The sequence below is a fragment of the Triticum dicoccoides genome, chromosome 1B (assembly GCF_002162155.2).
Source record: "Triticum dicoccoides isolate Atlit2015 ecotype Zavitan chromosome 1B, WEW_v2.0, whole genome shotgun sequence".
In the NCBI taxonomy this organism is placed as follows: domain Eukaryota; kingdom Viridiplantae; phylum Streptophyta; class Magnoliopsida; order Poales; family Poaceae; genus Triticum; species Triticum dicoccoides.
In genome coordinates this window covers 661,323,702-661,349,697 of record NC_041381.1, presented here as the reverse complement: position 1 = coordinate 661,349,697, position 25,996 = coordinate 661,323,702, and the positions used below count along the sequence as shown (strand labels likewise).

Sequence of the window (25,996 nt, the reverse complement as noted above, 5' to 3'; positions counted from 1 at the left end):
TCTTCTTATTTCTAGCCCTCAGAATCGAGCACAACTTCGGTAAAGAGACGAGGCCCGAAGAAAAAGTTGTGATCAGATGAAAGGTTCACAATCACAGCAATCGCGCGCGATGGCCAACCGATTGAACCCCTCCGGACCAAGGAGGCATTTACTGCTCAGTGCGGGGTTCTTGTTAGGGACATGATCCCGATCAGTATAGAGCTATGGAATCAGCCTAAGGATGAAGAGCTTCAAGTTTCTTTTGTCGAAGATAGACAAAAAGCTGATCTTTGAAAATCGCTGAAGGTAAATTTCACCCTACCGGAAGAGGACGATCCGGAGAATCCAGTTAAAGAGCCATTGATCAAGTCCTTTGCTCTCAAGAAGATGGAAGATCTATTCAGAAAGTGGAAGAATGACCTGAAAGCAAAGTTTGTCGACCAAAAAAAGACACGAGAATTCATCGGCCGGTACGAGAAGCTCAGAGATCAATGGGACGCATTTGTGGCCAATAATACATAGGAGAGGAGTAAGAAGATGTCAGCCATAAACAAGATAAATGCTGCGAAGAAGGAGCATCACCACCGAACGGGGTCAGGTGGCTACCTCAAAGACCGACCGTTGTGGGCCAAGGCTGAGAACGACCTGCTTGATAAAGGGGCCAAACCAGAGACATTGAACTGGCCAGTTCGTTGCCGGACTTGGTTCTTCGGGGTTGGCGGAACCTTGGACCCTGTAACAGGGAAGTGCGTTTGGACGAGGGAGCAACTGCGAATACCCCTCACGAAGCTTCATCACTATATTAACGCAGCGCCGAAAGGGATGTTCATTCCAGACAGAGAGAAGGACGAGCTCACAATGGCCCTCGGGAATCCTGAGCACCCTGGACGGACAGGAGGTACGCCAGGCTCCGTTCCGTGGAAGGCTGGGTTTCCGGACGCAGGCGGTTACAAATGCCAAGAGAGGAGGAGGAAGGTGGAGTAGAGCGAACTGCAGGAGCAGAGCAAACTGCAGGAGCTGCACTCAAGGGTACAGAAGCTAGAGGAACGAGATGTAGTTCGAAGCAAGCGACCTGCCGAAGCTACCCCGCCATCTCAGCAGAGAAGTTGCGTGGCTTCCACCGAGCAGCTTCAGCTAGAGCCTATCTTCACGGCTCCTGCTAGCTACCCCGTGGATGCTATCACAGAGTCTCAACATTGCCACCTTATGATGCAATGGGAGAAGTACAAAGTCAAGGCGGCTGTCGGCTCTGTTCGACCTCCTGAACCCAGCGTAACTTTTCACTGCCATCTAGTTCCAGAAGGATATGCTAGGGTGACGGTGGAAGAAATAATGGAGGGATTTGAGGAGCTTGTGCTTGACCACCCTACCGGTGAAGGGGAGACTCGGCTGGGTTCTGCTTTGAAGACTCCATGCATATGGAGGAAGGAGCTCATCAACCTTCCGAACTGGACGCCTCCGCCTCCTCCTCCTCCTCCTCCGGCGAGTCAGGGCACTCCGCCTCCTCATCCACCTGCTCCTCTGGCGAGTGATCAGGGCACTCCGCCTCCTTCTCTGGCGCATGGCGGCACTCCGCCTCCTTCTCCGCCTGCGCCGGCGCGCTCGACCAGCCAGCCTCCTCCTTCTCCGCCTTGTCAGCAAGGGTGGAAGAGAGACCCGCCGCCGCTCCGGCTGCTCCGGCGCGTCGCAGTCCTTTTCCTCTGCCTTGTAAGCAACTAAAGAAGAAAGTCGCAGCCGCTCGCCCCGCTCCGGCGTCTAGCAGTACAAGTGGGAGGCAATACAGATTCGGTCCATCTCTCAAGACTCCAGAGAAGTTACCATACGAGAGGACCCAGAAGGAAAACGAGGAGATATGTCAAGCCCAAGTGAGGAACTACTTCGCAACGCAAAGAGCTAAGAGACATCCACCTCCGGAGGAGAAGATAGATCCGGTTAAAGCGAAGCGCACTTTGGATGCCCTGCAGTGACCACCACCGTCTCCGCCAAAAACCAACTATGAGCACATTACTGAAAAGACAAATAAGGAAGCGAAGCAGTCGGGAAGTACTTGCAGTGACAAAAGATTACAAGAACGAAGAACAAAAATCCCCCAGCTCGGCGAACAAGCGAACCAATCGTGCCCCCAGCTCAAGGTGTCTAGCGATATCGTCGCTAATCATCCGAGGGTCTTGCCCGGTACCAATCCTGGAGATTACGATGATGCACATTTTGTTATAATGGAGCCAGACTTATTCAAATACGAGTACGGGAAGCCTCACGTCAAAGATGGAACTACTCTAACAACGATGATGCGAAGATTCCATGATTGGTACATGGAAACCTGCAAAAAGGCGCTGTCAGCTGGGAAGAAAATCGATACTTTGACGCTGGAAGTTAAAGAGGATGTGCACGACCTTGTTGGAATTGAGGAGTTGTTTGTTCCATTTGAGGAGTTCTTCCAGTTTTTCAATCTAAAGACCCTCGATAAATTAACGGTCACTTGCTACTGTCTATAAGTATTACTTCTATCATTAAGTCTCTATATATAGCTCATCTCTTTCATTACATGTATATATAATTATCCTCACTATATTATGCAAATTGAAGATCGTCGAATGTAGACAAAATGAAATGTATGATATTGGGTTCATTAACACAAATCTCATAGATGAATTTACAGTTAAATATAAGGCCAAAGAAACCGAGGACAACTTGCTACGATCTTTGGTAATAAAACAAAACAAAGATATAATAGTCTTTCCTTACAACTTCAAGTGAGTGTTACTATCTTGTGCATATTCGGTTTCCCTAAATTATTACTGTTATAGTAATTAATGTAATTGATGAGTTATGCATGCATGCACAACTTCCACTATATTCTCCTAGATATTAAGCTTGAGCAAGGACTAGTAAACTTCTTAAACTCGAGATGAAAAGATCTCAAGGAGTATGCGACCATGTCTAAGATGCTCGAGAAGTAAGTTGATTCGATCATTATTGCACCATATCAGCAACTTTGTTCATTTCACGATATCAAGTAATTGTTTTTTTGTCTCGCAGGGTTTGGAAAGTATTCACCGCACAAGTTACTTCATTGCCGCGGGATCTGCTACGGAAATACCCGAAAGTAAGTACTACTAGCTAGCTAGTTCCGCGCATCTCCCGTTGATTCTAACTACTATCATCAATGTCATTTATAATGCTTCATTATCAGTTTGATTGACCTTTATTTCTCGTAAAGTGCTTGTGGCAGGAAGCCAGGAATGATTACTATGGATATTACGTCTTCGAGTTCATCTATAACGCGACGGTCAAGAATAGGCGGGGCTACTCAAAAAGACAATATGAAGTGCGTAAGCAAAAATATTCACAAGTTTATTTTATTACCATCATTTCTGTTGAGTTTCATTCATATATATGTATTGACCCCCTTATGCAAATTAGATGTGGGAGATGCGGAATGAACTCCTACCAGAAGATTGCATGTGAGCAATTCAAGAGGAATTGGCTGGATTCTTTTTTGACCATGTCATCAATGAAGCCGGAGAATACCACCATGCATGTGGAAGTTGAGTTCATATGGGTATTGTAAGAGATCTTACACATTATATATATGTAGCCAGTAGCGTCGGTAAGATATATGAAAACTTGTTGTTCGACCAATCTCTCAGAGAAGGGGAGGTCGATCACTTCTGTATATGTTCATGACGATCTTTTGTATACTTAATAGTTTCCTTCATTTGCTTACTAGCTAGCTAGCGTGTTGAGTCCTCTCTATACGTAGCGTCGACCAAGCACGGAGATAAGAGAGGACACTTCTCTCTATTAGCTAGCTAATACAATATATGAAACCCCGTAAATTAACCATACAAAAACCCCCACCCCCCCTTTAGAAAATAAAATAAAAAGCCAAGCCTCTGAAATGTTGACGCGTGGAAGCCTTTTGGTTCCGGTTGGTGGCACCAACCGGGACAAAAGCCCCCCTACCTGGGCAAGCGGCAGCGGCCACGTGGAGTCCCCATCTGTCCAGGTTCCTGGGCGATCCGGGACTAAAGAGTCGGGACTTTAGTGACGACCCTTTAGTCCCGGTTCGGGAACCGGGACCAATAGCCCTCACGAACCAGGATGAATGAGGGTTTTTCTACTAGAGGGCTTTTCTCTCTTTTTGCATAAGATGAGAAATATGCTTTTTTTTTTTCCGTGTGAGGTTTTGCCGACGTGTCCATGCATTGTTATAGATAATTTCTTTCGTCTCCAATCTAATTTTACTGAGGTATTCATTTTTTCGGATCTACATTGATACGAAAGAGAGGTGGATCATGCACTATTGATTAAGGTTGCACTCTAAATAACATTTTAAAAATAGTTAACAAGTAAAATAATATCATATTCAGATTCTACATATTTTTAATTAAATTTCATATATAATATGTTAAAATTGAAGTTACGCTTTAAAAGATATGACTATTTTTAAAAACATATGATATGAACTGCAAGTTAATTAAACCAAATGTCAGGGTGTTTTCCGCAAACAACAAAAAGTCTTTCCGAAGTCACTTAAACCTGGACCGCAGGTTGGTTTGAGGAAACTATAGGATCGGAGTTTTTGCGCAAATAGTAAACGTTTTATCTGAAATCACCTAAACCGGAACTGCGAGTTGATTTCAAGAAAGAGTAGAGGTTTTTTTTCTTTGCAAAACGGTGCAGCAGATGGGCAGAAGCGTTATGTACTTTATTAGTAGTTATAGATTATAGATAAATATAAAATAGATAGTTTGTCAAAACAAGTATAGAATAGATTAACTAAAATTAAAAATAAGTTTTTGAGAAACAAAGTGAGGCCACACCTGCCCCGAGCGTCGGGCCTTGCCACCCATGGCCAGGTTTTTTTAACACATTATAGATGCAAGCGCTCATATGCACGCGCATACACTCACCCTTATGAACACACACACGCACACCCTACTCATATGAACATCTCCGAAAGACAACTCCAACGCGTTAACCCAAATGGATGTGTGTTTTGTCCGTTTGGGTCGACGTGTCCGCCCCCTTCCGCGGTTGGGTCGGTTGTGCATCCAACACGCGAGCGCATTTTGGTTCTTGCGGCCATTTGTGAGCACTTTTTGCAACATATCAAGTTCACGTAATTCAAAGAAAATACAAATTCTCATAGTTTCACAACCAAATAAATATATCATAGTTTACAAGCCAAATAAAATTTAAATTGTCTCAAATACATTTGAAAGAAAAATATCCGATACATCTACTGGTTGCCAAGGAGAGTCCACATATGCTCAATCAAATCATCTTGCAGTTGAATGTGAGTTTTTCAATCACACATTTGATGATGAAATTCGGTGAATTGTGCAAACGTTGCCGCTCCTCAATGTTCAGGCACAACATTGTCCACCCTAAAATTGAAACCCTTGGCCATAGATTTAATCCGGACGCTCGTTCTCTACAATTATGTTGTGCATGATCACACAAGCAATCATCACCTCTCACAACTTCTTGGTGCTCCATGTTTTAGCAGGACTGTCGACATTGAAGAACACCAAAGGCACGCTCCACATTCTTGCTGGCATTTTCTTGTGCTTGGGCTTGGGGATTGTCTTCACAACAGTAGTCCATTGAGAATAGATACCACCAACTAGGTAGTATCCTTTGTTGTAGTGGTGGCAACTGATCTCAACATTGACATCTGGGCAATTGCCTTCTGTAAGCCTTGCAAACACCGGAGAGCATTGAAGCACGTTGATGTCGTTGTGAGATCCGGCCATGCCAAACAAAGAGTGACAAGTCCAGATATCTTGTGAAGTCACGGCCTCAAGTATGATAGTGCAAGCTTTGATATGGCCCATATACTGCCCCTACCAAGCAGAAGGGTAGTTCTTCCACTCCTAGTGCATACAATCTATGCTACCAAGCATCCCCGGAAAAGGCCCTACTCGCATTGATCTCCAACAATCGGGTTGTATCTGCAACAGTTGGCCCCTTCAAGTATTTCCAGGCCAAACACTGCTACCACATCCTTGCAGAACTTGTACATGGAGTCTAGACACGTGGACTCGCTCATTTGGACATACTCATCAATAAGATCACCGGGTACACCATATGAAAGCATCTGAATAGCTGCAGTGCATTTCTGATAAGAGAAGCCAATTTTTCCCAGGACATCCTCCTTGCACTCGCAATAGTTCTCGTACGCCATCGCCTCCTACCGGATACGGTTGAACACATATCTAGCCATCCGAATTCGGCGCTGGAATAGGTGGCGTTTGAAGAGCGGGTTAGGGGACTCAAAGTAGTCCTGCCAGAGTAGGCAGTGACTGCTCTCTTTGTTGCGATTCAACAGTATGCCCTGGGACCGAGACCTTGAATATCGGCCTCTGCCTACTAACGTGGTCATAGGTGACCAAAGTATCAACCACAATCTCCTGAAGAATCATCCGATTCACAAATGAAATTGTGGAAAAAGTACTCGTCACCAGAGTCCATTTGCACCTTGCGGGCAACCCGTCGAACAGCTTGCCGGCGTGGTGGAAGAAGATGGTCGGTGAAGAGCCTCGCGTCTCTCCGAGGCCAAGTAGTAGGCCTATCGACGTGGAGGCGTCCGATGATCGAGGTAGCCGTGCTTGTGTGGTGCCGGTAGGGGAGGTAAGGGGGTGGTGGCGTCAACGTCAGGGTGTTGCGAAGGCGGGGAAAACGGTCCACCAAACGACAGAGTATGGGGCCGACGGGGGGTGGCGTGCTGCTAGCGGAGGTATGTGGGTACGATCGGCCTGGGCACCGAAACTGGGCGACGGGGTGTGCCAATTGTTGATGGAAAGAAAGGGGAATGGCCAATGTGCAACCGACTGGCGGGTTAGGGAAGGACAAGGGCGAGCGTGACATCTGTCCGCTGCGTGTCCACGCCGAAGCAAATGCGGCCCAAATTTCGGCTGGGGCGCCCCAACAAAAAACAGACGTTGGCCCGTTTGTGTGGATCCGTTGTACCAATTTTTGCGTCCGTTTCGAGTCAAATGGACACGCGCACAGACTGTTTAGGTGGGCGCGTTGAAGTTGTTCTTTGGTGTAGCACAAACAGAGAAAGGAGGCCTCTTGAGTCTCACGCCGCCGGGGCACGAGCACGGCGGGGATCACGCACGGTTTGCGGATAGACCCGTCTCAGCGAGGTCGGCAGCGCCGGGGCCCCATCTGCCCCGCAACAAGGCGGGGCACGCGGCACGCGCACGGGGCAGGCACCCCGGGCACGGCACACATCACTTCTCTTCTCCAGTCCAGCGCTGGTACGGCGGCGTTCAACTTCGTTGCCAAGCCAAATCCCCCAACCAAAACCCAGAGCGAGCCCGCGGGCGGCGAGAAGCAGCAGCAGCACCACCGCCACCAGATGGATCCCGCGGCGGAGATGGATGCCGGCGAGCTGGACGCCCTGCTCCGCGCGGCGGCCGACTTCGCCTCCTACCCAGGTTCGCCCCTTCCTCCCCCTTCCATCGCACCTTCTCCCCGCCGCATCGACCCCGGCTGCTCGGGTCATTTCCGCCGCGCCGCTCCTCGCCGAGGCGCGGGGTCTCCCCTCTGCTCGCCTGCCTGCCTACCTCTGGCGACGGGGAGAGCGAGGAAGTACGATCTCAGTGGTAGGGTTCGAGGGATCCCCACGGTTGAAGTCCAACGATTAGGTTGCGCCTGTCTTAGTGAGGACCGTGCGTCCCGATACAGCCTCACTGCTTCCTTCAGTGCCTTGGGTTTATATGTTAGTACATTACACTGTCGTTCGCTGGAATGGTAGCGTAGCTGCGAGTGTGCTTATTTTCCCATCTCCGATGTTGTAACCGTAGGGGATTAGTCCCTTCTCCCACAAAATTGTAGTGAATTCAGCTTCGGCTTGGGGATTAATCACTTCTCCCACCAAATTGTAGTGAATTCAGCTTCGGCTTGGGGATTAGTCCCTTCTTCCACAAAATTGTAGTGAATTCAGCCTCGGCTTGGGGATTAATCCCTTCTCCCACCAAATTGTAGTGAATTCAGCTTCGGCATTTCGACAAAGACACCAGGTAGTTGATTTGTTGTTGGGTGCTGACCTATCACCGCACCCTGCCTTTTACATTGTAGGAACGCATGGTGAGGACACAGTGAGGCAGTTCCTGGAACAGTTCCCTCTGCCTAAGCTGCTAGGGTGAGTTTTGTTCCCCCTCCTCTAAATGTTTCAGGTTCATGTAATTTTCTCTACCAATGTTTGCTTGTTTGTAGGCTGCATCTCTCTCACATTACAGCCTTGTCCTGTTCTAGTCGTTCCGTTGCATCTCTTCTTTTCTGCAGATGCCATGAAGAATGTATGCTTTGAATGGCATTTATGTGGACCACTGTGATGAATTGCCGTTTTAATTCGTCTTCTTGGTCCTCTAGTGTATTGCAGAGCCAGGCAGACGTACCTGAGACGGTTGAAACTGTTGCAGCGTGCTTGGACAAAGTATTTTCGTCCAGATATGGCGCTTCACTTCTGCCGAGCTATGGTGTATGTGCAACTTACTGTCTCTACCTCTCCGGGGGCTTATTTATTTATTTAGACATGGCCACCTAAACCTCTTGCCTTGAACAGGGCAGTTATGATCTATTAAGTATCTTGCAAAATGATCAACATGTTGATGTATCATACGCTCTTTTCTGGATTATTATGCGCTTGTTTGATTATCTAAATGTTGAATTTTCAATTGATTCTTTCAGGAATTTATCCAAGCTGGGTTGCTCACAAACTCAAATAGTATCAGACAATTGGCCTGCAAAGCGGTATGTATCTGATTATATTTCTCTAGCAGATGCTTTCTGTGGATGTGGTTTCCTTGCTTTGTTTACTGTAATTATTTAGGGCATTTAGAAAATTTGGCACCATTTGGTTCTTGAAATCAGAAATAGTATTTCATGTCATGCATTTGTTATCTTGAGATGGTAAGTGTGTAAAGCACAATTCCAATCAACGTTGAAATGTTAGCTGTGTACCTTTCAAGGTTTAACTCTTTAAGCACACTTGGCCTCCTGATTTAGCTTACTTGTCTGTTTTTTTGCTCTGTTTTTGCCTTTTTGTATAGCAGCAGGTATTTTTTTTTTTAAATATGTATAGCAGCAGGTAGTTGGTTTTGGTCTCGGCCATGTACTGTGTGCCTCGTGGTGTTCTCCTTGAATACAAATGAAACAGATTTCAATGCCTGTTTGAGAAAAAAGTTATAAGTTTAAGTTGGTTTTTAACTCCTTTGCCGGCTTCTCTCTAATATGGTAGCAACCAGAGTGAAATTTGTGTATAAACAGAACACTGATGTGCTGTACCAACTCTTGCAAACCCATTTCATGCATGATCCTTCTTATTTGTCTAAAATAACCATTCACATACTAGGTTTAACATCATCTTGCAAAGAATATCTTCTGCAAACCCTTTCTCAGCCAATGTCTCCAGAGTCCAGACCCTCACTTTCAAGTTCTATACCAGGTGGTACATCTTCTTGACAAGGCTGGAGATATTGCTGTTGCTGTGGACACATTTGTACAGCACAATCTGTACCCTCTTCTGATCAACTGCTTGATTGAGGGGTATCCTTATTATCACAAACTATATCTGACAGGTCATGTCCCATGACATGCATTATGCTTGTATTTTACTTACTATTAATTATGTTTTCTTTCTGTAGAGACGAAGAGATCTCAGCAATTGTTTTGGATGCCATAAAGCGTCTAGCAGAAATTCCTACAGGGACTGTGAGTATTATATTCTTTTTCCATAAATGTTGAGCCCCTCTTAATATGGGTAGCAGATGCTAATATTTTTGTTTTTGCTTTTGCTTTCAGGATATCATATTTCCACCAGATGGTCAAGGATTGCAACTCAACAAAGTGGCAGCCCAGTCATCCTCAATGGTATGGTATCCAAAAGCCACCGTTATTAGGTCAATTTGGGAAACAATTGATGCATGAACTCCTAGGCAATGGCAGGCTACAAGTAGAAGCCTACATTTAGTAATGTCTAAAGTAGTTGATCACAGAGCTGTTTTGCTAATACTGGCAGATTACTTACACGCGTTGAGATGCAAAATAACTATCTAGTGTGATACAGAGGAATTGTTATTTATGTTGTACTAGATGCTATGAGTATGGTTCTGTTAAACCTGCTCAAGGTGTTGTTCATGTTCCTCTTCTTTGCAGGCACGGATTCGCATTCTATCTTTGATAGCTAAGCTCTTTGCTGCATCAAGTTGTACTGCTACTGCAATTCGTGACTCAAACCTTCTCAGCTTATTTGAGGATGAGATAAAAGATAGAAAAGATATGCTCAAGACCCTGAGTGCACTAGAGGTCCTCTATGAGGTAATACTATATGTCTTACTTGGATTGCCTTCTCAGGTTTCCCTTGTTATCACCTGCATCCATCTTTTCCTGAGAGAAGGATGCATTTATCTGTTAGCCTGGTTTCTGTAAGAATGGGGTGGATTCTCCATTTCTGCTGCATAATTATATTGATTAAGACAAAAACAGAACATAATCAAGAGAAGGAAAATAAGAGAGAAACCCTAAACAAAACATAATTAAGAGAAGGAAAATAGAAAGAAACCCTAAACAAGCCAAGCTTGACAAACCAGCTACTACAGGTAAAGGCAGTAATTCTTTGCCACTTCAAGTCCACTATCAAAAGCCTCTTCAATCTATGTTTGTTAGGAGGGATTTTCGAAGATTGTGCAATTTCTTCAAATGGAGGCGGTCTAACTTTGTGCCACTTTGAGGGTCAGTTTGGTTTGCACCCTGGGATCCCTGCCTGAAATTTTTTGGTGCCTGGCATGGGCCTGGAAAGTTGAAGTCTTCTGCCTGCCCAGGCTAGCCACACAGGGACGTGTTTGGTTTCTACCCGAGCCTGCTGCTTTGTCCTTTTGTGATTAGAAAACCTTTTTTAAACAGTGGATTGTACCTCTTGTGTCCTTTATTAGTGCCAGGCAAGGCTGCGACCCGTCCAGGTGAACGAAACCGGACGCCTGGACCAGGCTAATCACTCTGCCTGGGCATTTTCTTTTATTTTTTTATTTTCACCAGGCTAATCACATAACCAGGCCAGGCAAGTATTTTCTCTCCCAGGCAGAAACCAAACAACTACGAGGCCAACTCCAGGCACTATCCAGGCCAGGCATATATGGTGTGGATGCAAACCAAACTGACCCTGAGTCCACAATCAGCCTCAGCCATCTATGTTTGTTGGGAGATCTTTTTATTATATTATACCTTTGAAACCAAATATTTTGCGCTTTTTTCTTTGTCTCTTCATTTGCCTCAACTCACACTAGTATTTGTTGTTCATCTCATGCTATGTAAACGAATTTCATTACTTATCAAATGACATTAAATACATAATGATCACAAAGTTTTTGTTATGTAATTGTTGATCATAGAGATCTAAGAATGCAAGATCATAGAATTTCTGAGATAAACTCTACATTTTAGCTAATTATGTCTTTACTTGTTTTGCAGCTTGCGGAGCACCCTCACAGCAATATGTTCTTGTTAAAGACCAGTTTGCTTCAACACATAACTGATGTGATAAAGTACTCAGCTCTTGCCTCCATAAGTCCATATTTGTGCTTTTCCTTTTGTGTTTTTCAGCCAATTTATGTTGTTTATCTTTGGTCCTTGTGTAGCGATCCCTCAGCTGATTCTATTGTACGGTCAAGGGCATCATTGATCAGTGGGAGGCTTCTTTCTTCAGCTGATGCTTTTATGACTATAGAAAAATCTTGTAAGCATGATTTGTCTTGCAGCTACTACACCTTCAGTCTATCGGCCCTGCTAAATATTTTCACTTATATTGTTGATCTTTTTAATTGTGTGCATTATTGATCATTATATGTTCTACAGTGTGTTCTCCTCTACACTTCGGTTCTTCCTATCGTACTCTGCTAAAGGGAAATGTGTTGCTACTTTAATAATTCAAGAACAGCCCCTTCACTAGAAAAAACTTGATTCTGAACATAGCTTCTATGCTATTCTGATTTCTAGTGCGTTCTCCTCTCTGCGTATCATTCTCTGCTAAATGGAAGTGTATTCCGACATTAATAATTCAAAAACAGCCCCTTAACCAAAGAAAAACATGATTTTGAACACAGCTTCTATGCTAAATTCTGATTTCTAGCACGTTCTCCTCTACATTTTCTCTCTGCATAGCATTCTCTGCTAGATGGAAGTGTATTCCTACATTAATAATTCAAGAACAGCTTCTTCATTAAAAAAATGATTGGGAACTCAACTTTTATGCTAAATTCTGATAAATACTGATAACCCATTTGTTGGGTTGTTGCTGGGACCTTAAAACAGAACATTTATATGCATCTAGGTATAGTTAGCGTGAGGGTATCTTTGGTGGGATTCTGTAAAAACAAGGGTACTAGATTGATATGTTAATCAAGATTTCTCCATGTTAGGTGTTACGAATCTGCTCTTGGCCATAGACAAAATATTGAGGACGGAGGAAGGTCAAAATACTGATGAAATTGAGAGCGCATTGGAGACCTTAGGACTAATTGGTACAAGTAAGTTATGTTTCGATTTCTTTCTTATAACTTTCTGTTGTACTGAAACCTGCATCTGTTTGGGAGTGGTCTCATTAACCATAATACTTCATTTCACTATCTGACTTACTCTTTGTTTCTCTGGCTCCGTTGGTGAAATAGCAACTGAAGGAGCATGCTTGTTGCTCTCTGATCCACCAAATATTGCCAGACATGTGGTAGAAATGTCCTTTGATAGGCAGGGCAGGGGTAAACAGCTGGTAAGTTTGTCTACTACTAACCCTGTTAGTCATTGGAAAAGTCTCCAGAAACTATTCCTCTTAAGAACGCTGTGAAACTTTCAGGCCGCTTTACATGCCTTTGGAAGCATATGTGGTGTTGATCGACAAGAAGACCAGATGAAACTGGATGATCATCAAGCAGAAGAGTGCCTGAAGCGCTTAGTCTACAGTGCCGCATCAAACAGTCCAAAATTAACTCCTTCAGTTAGAGCAACACAATTTCTCTAGTTTTATCTTTCTCACTTAATGTTATAATTAGCCTTTATAGCGATTTTCTTTTAACTTTTTGGCAGGCTCTTCTTCTATCAATTCTACAACAAGATCCAGACGTTCGGATTGCTGTAAGCAATTCTTGCTTGTTAAAGTCTACTTGTTGCTGATATATTCTTTTCATCTGTTGCTGAGTTATGTCTTGTTTGAGTGATCACATTGACTATACTCATTATACTGATTGCATCGCATTGAATGTTTGCAGGGTTATAGAGTACTGTCAGGACTGGTTGTCCGAGAATGGTGCCTAAGGGAAGTTTGCTCAAAGCCAGAGATAATCGGAATTGTTACGGATCCAAAAATGGAGACAACAAAACTTGGTAAGGACTTAGTAGTACTTCTACCACTAAATGCAGTAAGTATGGGCATGTCATTCCTTATAAAAGCATACATCTGTCACTTCAAAGAAGATGTTTTCACTGCTGCAATGTTCCTTTTAGCATTTGAATACCATCTATCATAACTGATTTGGAGTTCGTTGTCGGTGACATAATGCTTACACATAATGTGCCCGCTTAACTTCCCTCGATCCAAATGTCTAACTGCCTTCTGATCTCGTAGCATCATTGGCTCTTGGCAATACGCTGGAGCTGTTCTTTGTTGCTAATCCAGTCATGAACTATGCAATATTCTGTTTACTGAACCAACTGTTCTGATGATGACATTGGTTCGTTATACTATCATAGGCATGGAGGCACGGTACGCTTGCTGTGTGGCAATCAACAAGGCCTTGTCATCGTCGCACCTTCTTCATGAACCGAGCCTTTCTGAACTCATTGGAAAGGTATGTCCCCGGTTCTTGTATCCGCTGGTTCTCGTCGTTTGAAGCGCGACTGTTGACCGAGGAAACAAATGCCTCTTGGTGCAGCTGAATGAGGCGGTCAGAAGGGGTCCCTATCTTTCCGAGAAGAGGCCGCGTGTGGAGGCACAGCCGGTGGTCGGTACCATGGAGAGGTTTTAAGGTGGCCTTTCGAGCTCTTCGGCCGAGAACCCGAGCACCCTCTGTGCTTTATGCATGTACATTAGATGCAACTGTGTATGTTCTTACCTGAACTTGTGTGACGAGGATGATGATGATATCAGAGCTTCAGTTCTGTCGGGTTTTGTGATACAAAATCGGTGGATGCTGCTTCATGCCATTCCATCTTCAGCAAGGCAATATGCTTAAAATGTGTAGTTTCTATTTTCTATTTTTGACAAATTTCAACATCTCACAGCTAACTGGTCCTGATTTACAAGAATTGACAAGCACTCTCTAATCTACAGTCTGTACCACCTCTTGATGTGTGTGCGCACTCTGTAGTCTGTACACGATATGCACAGCTGATTCAAACCTCGTCGTCCTCCGGCGCCGAGATGAGCAGCGAGTACTTGGCCTTGAGCGCCACCTTGCCGCCTTCCACGCAGAGCTTGGCGCCGGTGACCACCCAGTACCCCGGCAGGTCGTCGGGGCCCCTCGTCACCTCCGTCGTGTCGATGTACTTCGCCATCTTCTGCACGGGCAGCGGCACCGGCGGGCCCTTGGGGAACACGGCCGAGTTCACCTCCACCTTCCCCTCCATCGGCTCCCCCTGCGGCGGCACGGCGGCGGCGGTGCCCGACAGCGCCGCGCTGAGCATCGCCGACAGCGAGCCCGACTTGCGGGTCGTGGCCAGCGGGCCGTCCCACTCCGACCGCCGTATCTTGGTCCGCGCCACGCCGGAGAAGCCGAGACGTAGGAACAGCACCTTCTTGAGGCACGCCTCGCGCACCTCCAGCCAGGCCGCGGTCACCACGGCCGCGCAGTCGTCGATGCGCGCGCCGGCGTGCTGCACCGGCGCCGTGCACGCGTGCGTCAGCAGCGACGACCTCACGGGCTCGAAGTAGGCGCGCTCGTTCACGGCGTCCCCGGCGGCGGTGGTGACCGCCTCGCCGACGACGATGGGGACCGCGCGCGGCGTCGCCGACAGGTGCTGCAGGTGCACGCCCAGCCGGCTGTTCTTCTTGCCCTCCAGGAACAGCCGGATGCCCGTCACCGGCCGCCCCCCGGAGTCCACCTTGGCCGTGTTGACCCGGAGCTTGGGCCCCATGAGCGTGAACTGGAGCGACGGCAGGCTGTCCTTCTTCTTCTTCCTCTGCGGGCCGAGAGCCAGCGGCAGCTCGCCGAACTCCGGCGCCCACTGCCGCGGCACCTGGAACTCCAGGAACTGCTCCAGCTCCTCTATGGGCGGCTTGTCTGATGATCCCACAGCCAAACAAATTAATGGTTAGATGGTCAGAGTCAGACACACAGACACGGGTTGAGTTGAGAAGATATTATCGTACATCTGAGGTAGAGATTGACGGCGTGGTTGAGGAAGCCGCGGCCGGGGACGCCGGTGAGCAGGGAGGTGATGGGCACGAAGGCCATGGAGATGACGTCCGGCGAGGCGGCGACGGTGGCGAGCCACTCGTCGTGGCCCTGCCCGTCGTCGACGCCGCCTCGCCTGACGTGGATGCCGACGACATCGTCCTTGTTGTGGATGACCGGCGACCTGAAGGCGCGCCAGGCAGCGGAGCCGGGGCCGGGAGGTCTCCGCGACGACGACCCGCGGCCCTTGGCGCCGGCGGAGCTCTGCCGTCGGTCCTGCGACTGGGACTGGGAGAAGGTGGCGTCGGCGAGCTTCTTGAGGCGGGCCTGCACGTCGCGCGGCTCGAGGGCGGAGCCCCTGAGCTGCTTGACGCAGACGACGTCCTTGCCCCCCATCCGGACCCCGACGACGACGTGGGTGCCGTGCGTGTCGATGAAGGCGGCGAGCGCCGGGGGGTCCCAGGAGGTCGGGACGTCGCGGGCGACGTGGCCGCGGAGGGCGAGGCGCGCGCCGCGGGGGGCCTCGACGGCGTAGAGCTCGACGAGGCGGGCGTCGAAGCAGAGGCTGCGCGTGGCGGCGGCGTCCCGGTGCCAGCAGCCGCGGTAGTCGAACATGGCGTTGAAGGGGCCCGAGGGGATCTTGCCCGTGAGCGACAGCGACTGGTTCACGTGCTCCGCCATCTGCGCGAAGGAGAGCACGTCGGAGCGGAACCGCGCGCGCTCGCCCTTGTCGGCGACGACCCCCGCGGGCGCGCCGGCCACCACGGCCCCGCCCGGCAGGCACAGGTCCCGCTTGCCGCCCCCGCCGCCGAGGTCGAGCAGCCGGTCCTTGGCGCGGAAGAGGCGCAGGTCGTCGGCGAGGTCGTAGCCGCAGCCGACCGCGCGCACGGCGGCCTCGGCCGCCTCCTGCGCCGACGGCGGCGTCGCGCGCGCGGCGCCCAGGTCCATCATCATCCCCGCTCCACTCCGCCAGAGGCCAGTTAAGCTCCTCGGCTCCACCGAGCGCGCATTATAAGCCGGTGCGGAGAGAAGGGGTCAGAGAGGAGGGAGAGAGAGACCGTGGCGTCGGTGTCTGGGCAGGGCGGTCGTCGTGTCGTTCTTGTGTGGGAGTGGGAGCGAGCGAGCAACAGCTGCGGGGGCGATGGCGACGGCGGGCGTGGAGTCAAGGCGCCGGCCGGGACGCTTGGGCGGAGTGACGTGCGGGTGGGGGGCAGCGGGCTGACGCGGTCTCGGGGTGGCTCGCCGTCGTTTTCGGCGCGGAAGGAATGAAGATCTTTCCGGGAGGGAGACGGCGCGGGGTACCACCGGTCAACAGACGCGAGTAGAAAATCAATCAACACCGTCATGCTTCACCGGTCACCGGATGCAAGAATCCAAGTCTTCTAGTCTAGTCTTAAACGTGTTTGCTTCCGGTGTTCTGATCCCGAGCTCGTAAGCTCAGGTGAACAGTAAAATAAATAAATAAAAAAAATCAACGTTTCATGAATGTCATTGATTTTGTTTTTTGCCAGATTTTTCACCGATGTCATCTGGTGTTGAAATTTTGTAAGCTATTAAATCATTTATCAATGTCTCATTCGACAAAAAATGATTTTTTTTCTTGATTTTACTGTTCAACCGAGCTCGTATGAGCTCAGGATTAGAACATCACTTTTGTTTGCTTCCTCCCTTTGCTCTACTCCTAATATTCTTTCTTCGGCCTTGCCTGGTCTCGGTCGGCCACAATTTAGGAAGTTGAGGTTTTCCCTTGGATTTTGAATGAGCAATCAAAACAGTAAAATATGAATAACTCACATTACCTGAATTATAATGCTCGCTGGGGGATGGCAAATCGAATGATTTTTGGTAATTCATATCGTCTCGCAATTTTACTTTGCAAGCATGATAAATCCTCGCAGAAAAATAATCTGAGACGAGTTTGCTATGCTTGCCAACTAAATTTGCTATCGTTGGCCAACATAAATTGTCATGCAAATCGTGCACAATTGTCATGCTTTCGATCTGATATTCGCTGGTTAAGAGGGACCATCATTTTTTTGCTAAATCCCAGTAGACTTAGACTTGGAATTCGAAATGATCCATCATTTACTCGTGGGCTGCGTTTTCTCCCGCACTATCTCGCATGAAACCTTGAGCTGGTGCCTACTGCGCTACTGCCTGTCATGGCACCTACGGTCGATACGGTGATCTCCAGCTGGTGGCACACCACCCAGCAGGTCTCCCCGGACCCGGAGTGCCTACGCAAGGGCGTCGCTTCGTTGGTCACCCTCGTCGTCTGGCTCTTATGGAAACATCGGTACTCCTGCATCTTTGACGGGGCGTAACCCTCCTTGCCTGCGCTATGTGGTACCGTTCACAATTGCATATCCGAGTCTAGGGGATAGGGACCTTCTTATACTGCGTTTCCAAAGAGTCCGGCTCTTATACAGTTATAAGATTCCTAGTCTTTAAACTAGTTTCTGGATAGAGTTCAGATCAAACTACCAACCACGATATAATTTGTTGTTAGCGGATCCTATCCGTCGAGTTCTTGAAGCACGCGTTTGTGAGAAACGTAATAAAGTATAAATTCTTCTAATTATGTAGATCAACATTAGGGTCTAATCTAATTACATGATCTAGCTTCTTCAATTATCAGCGTACCTGGATAGTCTTTCCAATATATAAAGCATATTGTATTCCACCGATAATTGACCGGTTTCCTTAAGCATGCAACACTTAAGTACTCCCTCCGTCTCAAAATTCTTGTCTTAGATTTGTCAACATACCGATGTATCGGTATCTGTTCACGTTTTAGTGTTAGATATATCCGTATCTAGATAAATCTAGAGACAAGAATTTTGGGACGGAGGGAGTACATTCCAACAAGAGTAATTCCATGCACAAAACACATGTATAATTCCATATGAGGTATTACTAATATTAATGATAGCAAGTGTTTGAATATAGTTGCAGGACACATTATCCCAACATCTCCCACTTGTCCAAAACGACCATTCAATTTGTAAACCCACAGCTTGAACATGCTTACCAAACACCACCTGACTAAGTGACTTAGTCAAGGGATCGGGAACCATATCAGTACTAGGTAGAAACTCTAAAGCGACAGACGTAAGTCTATTAATTACATCACGTATATAGTGATACCTTCCCTCAATATGTTTGATCTTGTTGTGGAACTTGGGATATCTGGAAACCTTTATTGCAACCTGATTATCACAATACACCACCACTGGTTTGCTAGCACTTTCAACAAACTTCAAAGTCGAAAGAAATTCCTTCAATCACACCGCCTCCTTCACAACTTCGGGCGTAGCAATATACTCTGCCTCCATGGAAGATAACACCACCGAATCTTGCTTCTTACCACTCCAAGATATAGCGCCACCAGCTAATGTAAATAGATACCCAAACGTAGACTTCCAGTCGTCCAGATCACCCTGCCAATCAGCATCAGTATAGCCCTGCAGGTGTAGATCCTTTTGGTGAAAACAGAGTGAATAATCCAGTGTTTCTTGAACATAATGAAGATCATGTTTAATTTGATTCCAATGCCCAATTCCTGGATTCATTTGATATCTACTCAACACTCGAACAGTATAGCACAAATCAAGGCATGTGAATAACATGGCATACATCAAAGATCCCAATGCAGAAGCACATGGAGTCTTCTCCATTCTCTTATTTTCCTCAAGAGTGCTAGGACACATCCCCTCACTGAGTTTAATTCCTACAGCCATGGGCACTAAAGCAGGCTTGCAGTTTTCCATAGAGAAACTGTTAAGAACAGATTTTAGACAACTCCTTTGAGATAAACCCAAAGTTCCTTTATTCCAATCTCTAAGTATTTCCACTCCTAGAACACATGAAGCATTTCTCATATCTTTCATTTCAAATGTAGAAGTAACCAAGTTTTAACTTCTATCAACATTTCCTTAATACTAGAAGCAATAAGTATATCATCAACATACAGTGACAAGAGTGTAAAATTTCCTCCCACTATTTTAAAATAAATGCAATGATCTCCCTCCATCATAGAAAACCCATATGATGTGATAGCATCATCAAACAAGATATTCCATTGCCGTGAAGCTTGCCTAAGACCATAAATAGATCTATTTAGCTTACACACTTTTCCCTGATTTTCCTTTTCAACAAAACCATCAGGTTGAGACATATAAATCTCTTCCTCCAGATGACCATTCAAGAAGGCAATTTTAACATCCATTTGATGAAGTTCCAGATCAAAATAAGCAGTCAATGCAACAATAATACGAATAGAAGTAAATTTTGCTACAGGGGAAAAAGTTTCGACAAAGTCAACACCTTCCCTTTGTGTGTACCCTTTAGAAACCAACCTAGCTTTATATTTTTCAACATTACCAGAAGCACTCAATTTTCTTTTAAAAATCCATGATCCAATTGCCTTTTGGTCATTAGGTAGATCAACCAATTCCAAAACTTTATTCTTTTCCATGGAGTTTAGTTCCTCACGCATGGCTTCCATCCATAACTTTGATTCTGAACAAGACATGGCATGTTTAGAAGATTTTGGTGCTTCCTCTAAACTTTAAGTTCTAGAGTATACTTCCCCCATAAATACGTAATAATCATCAAGGTATGACGGGGCTGCTACATTCCTCCCACTTCTCCTAGGTAACCTAGTTATAGGAGTCTCAACATTTATGTTGCCATCAATTTGGTTTTCCTTATTGTTAGAATCAGTTTCAACATTAGTATCTAATAGGGTTGTCGATAATTCCACTCTCGCACGTTTGGCACGGTGAGGTGTATCTTGATCTAGAAAAACGGCGTCTCTACTTTCGATTAACTTCTTCTTCTCTGGATCATAAAATCTATAGCCATTTGAACCAGAAGCATATCCAATAAATATTCCTGGAAAACTCTTAGGTTCCAATTTTGTTCTTAGTTGACTAGGTACTCTAATCTGTGCATTGCATCCCCACACTGCCAAGTTCAACAATGTAGGTTTCCTCCCTTTCCATAATTCATAAGGAGTAGAACTAATAGATTTAGAAGGCGAATGATTAAGCAAATAAACAATAGTGTGAAGAGCCTCACCCCAAAAAGATAAAGATCAGAATATGCCATCATAGACCTAACCATGTCCATTAAAGTTCTATTCCTCCTTTCAGCTACACCGTTTTGCTGAGGAGTATAAGGAAAGGTATAATGATGAACAATTCCATTTTCCTTGCAAAAATCATCTAATATTCCAGATGTGTATTCACCACCACGATCAGTTCTAAGCACCTTGATCTTTTTGTTCAACTGATTTTCTACCTCACCTTTAAATACCTTGAACATGTCAAAACCTTCTGACTTATGCTTAATTAAGTAAACATAGCCATATCTAGAGAAATCATCTATAGAAGTAATGAAATAGACCTTCTGCCCAAATGTATGCCCAAACATCTCGCCACAAATATCTGAAGAACAGTAGCAATTGGTTTAGTAGACCTTGACGCTTTAGGAGAAGGCGCCCTCACTAATAGAAAACAGGGCACCTGTCCCAGTTCCTCAACCGGGACAAAACAGTCGGGACTAATCCCCACCACTTTTAGTCCTGACTGGCTTACGAACTAGGACTAAAGGTGCTCCACGTGGCCGCTGTGGGGTGCCCAGGCAGGAGGACCTTTAGCCCTGGTTGGTAACACCGACAGGGACTAAAAGGCAGCCACGCGTCAGCTGCTACTAGGTGCTGTTTTTTTGTTTTCTGGAAGGAGGGGTTTAGGGGTTTTGGAGGGTTTATAGGGGCTTCATATTGTGTTAGCTAGCTACTACATATAGAGATAAGTGACCTCTCTTTCTCCATGCTTAGTCGATGCTAGCTACAAATATAGAGAGAAGTGACCTCTCTTTCTCCGTGCTTGGTCGATGCTAGCTACTACATATAGAGAGAAGTGACCTTTCTTTCTCTGTGCTTGGTCGATGCTATCTAGTACATACACTACAAAAAAATACACATCCGTGACATTTTGGGCCGAACGAATTTTTTTCCTGTCATGCTTATGACACTTCTATGACTATAATTGTGACAAAACCCGGTATAATCATAGATGTGGTGGGCTCCTACTTCTATGACAAAAAATCATGACAGAAAATGGGTTTTTCGTCCTGGGCGGGCCGGAGACGCACCTGCATGACATTCTTTGGGCCGTCCATGACGGAAAAAAATCATGGTAGAAGCGTGGGCGAGGAAAATTTTGGGGAGGTCCTGGTTACGGTGAGTGGTCGGGGCCGAGTGATGCATGGAGGTTTGCGCATTTTCTCTCGTATACATACACACGCATGTGCGTGAAGCATTGGGCTCTGACTGAACCCGAGCGAGGCGTTCGCTTACTAAACTCGAGCGCTTGCACTGGCTACGTGTTACTGAACCCGAGCGATCGATCGATCCTTGGCTGTTAACTGAACCCGATCAAGCGATTCCTTCGCTATTGCTACTAACTGAAGCCGATCAAACCTGCTGCCTCTTGATGAACAGTGAGCGTTGTTGGCGGTTGGATGAACAGGATCCCGTGGTAGTAGAGGCCGTTGCCGCTGGATGAACAGGACCTCGATTGAGCCGGTTGGGGGTGGATGAACAGGATCCCGTGGAGGGCTGGTTGAACAATAGCCCATGGAGGGCTGGATGAACAGTAGCCCGGGGAGGGCTAGTTGAACAGTAGCCGGTGGAGGCTGGATGAACATGAGCCCGTGGATGAACAGTAGCTGGTGGAGGCAGAAGGGAGACGCCGTGGATGAACAGTCGCAGGTGGAGGCTGGAGGAGGTCGACGGTGGATGAACAGTAGCCCGTGGAGGCTGGAGCGAGGCAGTAGACGGTGGATGAACAGTAGCCCGTGGAGTCCCGTTTTGCGGTACGCCACACCCTTCCAGATGAGCAGGACCCCCGTTTCGACCGTAGGAGGTCGAAGAGAAGTCTGTTTCCTCTGCTTTGCGGTACACCACACCCTTCCCGATCAATAGCACCCCGTTTCGACCGTAGGAGCTCGAACACAAGTCTATTTCCTTTGTTTTGCGGTACGCCAGACCCTTCCGGACGAACAGGACCCCGTTTCGACCGTACGCGGTCAAACACAAGGCCATTTTCCTCCTTTTTGCGGTACACCAGACCTCGCTCTGGCTGCTCCGTCCAAGCCAGTTGTTGAACACCACCCATTCCGGCCCAGTCTGTTGCCTCCTAACGAACAGGACATGTTCTGACCCAGTCACTTGTCTCCCGGTGAACACGACACTGTTTCCTCCGTTCTGACCCAGCCGGTTAGCTGAAGATGAACAGGCAACGTCGCTGCCGTCCGTTGCCTCTCCATGTACACGAGCCCTGGACATCCATATGCGCGAGTACGTGTTTTGAGACCCCGCTCATATGTACGTACGTGGTTGTATTTTTTGGCGTGTGGCTGTATGTACGTGTACATGGTTTAGACGGGACAATGTGACCTGCTACGTGGGGGGCTCTACTATGACATGTGCCGCTACTTACTCGGCCACAGTTCATCGTTGCAGAGCGACCGATTAACCAGTATGTACGTAAACGTTCGTGACAAGACAGACAACGCTACGTACGCTACGACCGGGTACGTCCCAGCTGTCTGGGAGGGATAAGGATGCACTTCCTTGCGTGCGAAGATATAGCTGCTAGGTCACACATGTCAGGGGGGGAATCTTTTGTTTGCCCGTAATAAGGACACACTTCCTTGCGTGCAAAGATGTAGCTGGTGGGTCCCAGCTGTTAGGGGGAGAAAACATTATTGTTCAGGGTAAAAATGATGTAGTTGCATGCATGCGTCCATGGCGCGTGGTGCGTCCCCACTGTCAGCCTCTCACGTACAGTCATTTCTGATGACTCTCGCTTGTTGACCAGGTTGACCACACTGTGCCGAGTGCACCAAGGCCAGTGGACGACGGCGAGGCCCCAGACTGGAACAACCTGGAGATGGGGAAGACGCGACAGTGGAGTCGCAGATGGAGAGGAGTGGGAAACTTGACTGGTTCGGGTGCGCGGTAGCATTGCCGCCCACGGGAGACAGGAGCAAGAACAAAGGTTGAAGAAGCAGCACGGCTGTTGGATTAACATCCAACGGTCCAGCTGCTAGAATCATTTGTTGATTAAGTTGACAAAGACCTATGTACGCGTCAGCTTAGTAGGCCCACAAGTCAGCCACCAAATCTGCCGGGTCCTAGCTGTCATCAGGAGGAATAGTTTTTTTCACATAACAATGAGGCACTTCCTTCCATGCGAAGATACAACCGGTGGGTCCTAGCTGTCAGGGGGGGAAACATTTTTTTCAGCTTAACAAGAAGGAACTTTCCTTGTGTGCGACCATGGACCTTGTGGGTCCCAGCTATCAGGCTCTGCATGTACAGTCCTCTTCTAATGACTCTCATTTGTTGACCATGCCGCGCTGAGTGCAGCAAGGCGGTGGACGACGGCGAGGCCCCGGACGGGAACGACCTGAAGATGGGAAGACGCGATAGTGAATTCATAGATTGAGAGGAGTACAAGGATTATAACTGGTTTTGGTGTGGCGTGGGGCTGCAGTCGGTGGACAATAACAGGAGGTGTGGAGGGGTGGAGGGATAGTCTGTCCGACGGTGGGGTAGCGCTTCACACGGATGCGTGCTAAGCAGAACTGCTAGCCGCCGAAGGCCGGAGCAGGCGGTCCTGGCGACGCTTGTGCATGCCGACCGTTGGATATAAATCCAATGGCTGTGGATGTCAGAATCATTTATTGACTAAGGTGACAATGCCTTGCATAGGCTTAGACCTATTGGCCCACATGTCAGCCTGCAAAAAGTGGCATATATTTAACCCATGTTTTCTAGAATTTACAGTTCATTTGCTGGGCTAGGCGAACAAATAATTTCGCGTCAATGTGGCCCATTTAATATTTTCTAAGAAATCCCAGCCCATTTGCACTTTCTTGAAATACATGAATTAGCTGGGCTTGTTCTATTTATAATGTTATGTTAGAAGGAGCAATTAATATCAAAAAAATAAACCGGTGTGACATATTTTTATATATATAAAATTAACAAATTAGCGAGTTATTGCTCAAAAGAAAAATGAGTGCGTTATTATTACATCGGTCCTTAAAATCTTTGCAAGCTTTTGTACGCAATCACCAGGATTTTCCTTGCCTGTGAGTCAAAAACACCAGGATTTTCCTTGCCAACTTCTGTTATACATTTACTTTTATAAGTTAGTAAGACATGGGATGTTTTTATAATGTATATATAAGTCTCTATTGAATATACGGTAATAGTAATAACATAAATATATATAATATGGTTAAAAGGGAAAACATAAATTGGACACAAAATTATTATTCTTATATATAGATAAATAGAACAGAGATCCGCGTTTTATTAAAAAAAATATTGGGCCACCGGTCTTTAATAAAAAGTAAAACCTATGCTGGGAGGCCCATAGGCCGGTACGTACATGATGGACCTCAAAAAATAAGTTGAAACCACTGTCTCGGTATGTTGTGGGCTATGCATGTTAAAAAAACAAAACCTAGGACTAGCTGATACTTGTTCGCCCTCTGAAAAAAATGATACCAGCTAGATCCCCGATACCCCTTTCTCGCAACAAAAAAAGAGATCCTCGATACCCCTGAAAAAAGGTCCCCGATGACAGTCATCGCTGGAAATTTATTTCGTTTATTGATTAGGTTGACAAACCCGTGGCCCCCAACGTCAGTATACAATTAGGAGGAAGCTTTTTTTCCAATGAGGCACTTGCTTGCGTATGGCTTGGTCTTGGTGGGTCCCCACTGTCAGTCTCTCAGTGTACAGTCCTCTCCGGATTCCTCTCGTTTGTCGAGCATGTTGACAACGGCATACGGCGGTGCCACGACGAGCGCACACGGACGGGAAAGAACCGAAGCCGGGGAAGACGCCTTTATTCTTTAGACTCCATGCCATACAGTTCGCTACCATATGTGCCGATAACCAAAAGGCACAAGTTGGGACCAAAGACTGGACTGCATTTTTCTGGGCTATGCGCCAAGCAAAATTATCAGAAACATGGGCTACCCCAACATGCATTATTATTTATATTTTCTATGTGGGAGTATCCTCAAAACAAAATGTGAGAGTACAATCTTTATTGGGCCCTTTATAATTTGTGCTAAATTTGACCAAAGATTTAACTGACAAAATGTTAGTGCATGTTAACAAAAATTATATCTTTTGATTCGCATTTGAACATAGTTTTTAATGATGTAATTTTTTTGTGACATGCATGAACATTTGGTTAGTTAAATTTATAGTCAAAATTTGGCACAGGTTTATCATAGGGACCAATAAACCAGGACGAAGCTCCTCGTCTGTCGTCTAAACTACTACTGTATATGACTAGCCACTCTATCTACATGCGGGACATCAAAGCATCCGGGTCCACGTGCCATCCACCAAATCACAGCGAGGTACTATAGTCGAGTCTCACCGGTCACCCTGGTGTGGTTTTTCATGGCTACAGAGGCTTGCGGAGGAGTAACTTACGATCTAGGTAAACTTTTGGGGGTTTCTTAATATATATAGGAATTTTCAGCGTTGGAATCACGCGAAGATGGGCCTCTAGGGGCGC

At 46.6% G+C, this 25,996-nt stretch overlaps 2 protein-coding genes across 2 annotated transcripts; one reads left to right on the top strand and one right to left on the bottom strand.

The window, feature by feature from the left end:
- The first annotated feature begins 7,134 nt into the window (after positions 1 to 7,134).
- On the top strand, positions 7,135 to 14,262 carry LOC119349476. The gene is made up of 17 exons (XM_037617515.1): positions 7,135 to 7,430; positions 8,074 to 8,137; positions 8,368 to 8,476; positions 8,686 to 8,748; positions 9,443 to 9,543; positions 9,642 to 9,708; positions 9,799 to 9,867; positions 10,153 to 10,314; positions 11,464 to 11,537; positions 11,631 to 11,728; positions 12,411 to 12,518; positions 12,660 to 12,757; positions 12,842 to 12,982; positions 13,072 to 13,119; positions 13,254 to 13,368; positions 13,735 to 13,832; positions 13,917 to 14,262. Exons 1-17 carry the CDS (start codon positions 7,352 to 7,354, stop codon positions 14,007 to 14,009), a joined length of 1,587 nt encoding a protein of 528 aa, XP_037473412.1. The 5' UTR covers positions 7,135 to 7,351; the 3' UTR covers positions 14,010 to 14,262.
- On the bottom strand, positions 14,216 to 16,451 carry LOC119349473 (MACPF domain-containing protein NSL1-like). Its single transcript, XM_037617514.1, has 2 exons — positions 15,353 to 16,451; positions 14,216 to 15,263 (listed from the first exon to the last, which is right to left on the bottom strand). The coding sequence occupies exons 1-2, from the start codon at positions 16,329 to 16,331 to the stop codon at positions 14,377 to 14,379; spliced, it is 1,866 nt and encodes a 621-aa protein (XP_037473411.1). The 5' UTR covers positions 16,332 to 16,451; the 3' UTR covers positions 14,216 to 14,376.
- Positions 16,452 to 25,996: the final 9,545 nt, after the last annotated feature.

Coding starts and splice junctions, on each gene's coding strand:
- LOC119349473 (XM_037617514.1), bottom strand. CDS start 16,331: ATGATGATGGACCTGGGCGCCGCGCGCGCGACGCCGCCGTCGGCGCAG. Junction 15,264..15,352: donor CGTCAATCTCTACCTCAGAT/GTACGATAATAT, acceptor TGGGATCATCAG/ACAAGCCGCCCATAGAGGAG.
- LOC119349476 (XM_037617515.1), top strand. CDS start 7,352: ATGGATCCCGCGGCGGAGATGGATGCCGGCGAGCTGGACGCCCTGCTC. Junction 12,758..12,841: donor AGGGCAGGGGTAAACAGCTG/GTAAGTTTGTCT, acceptor TGAAACTTTCAG/GCCGCTTTACATGCCTTTGG. Junction 13,120..13,253: donor ATCCAGACGTTCGGATTGCT/GTAAGCAATTCT, acceptor GAATGTTTGCAG/GGTTATAGAGTACTGTCAGG.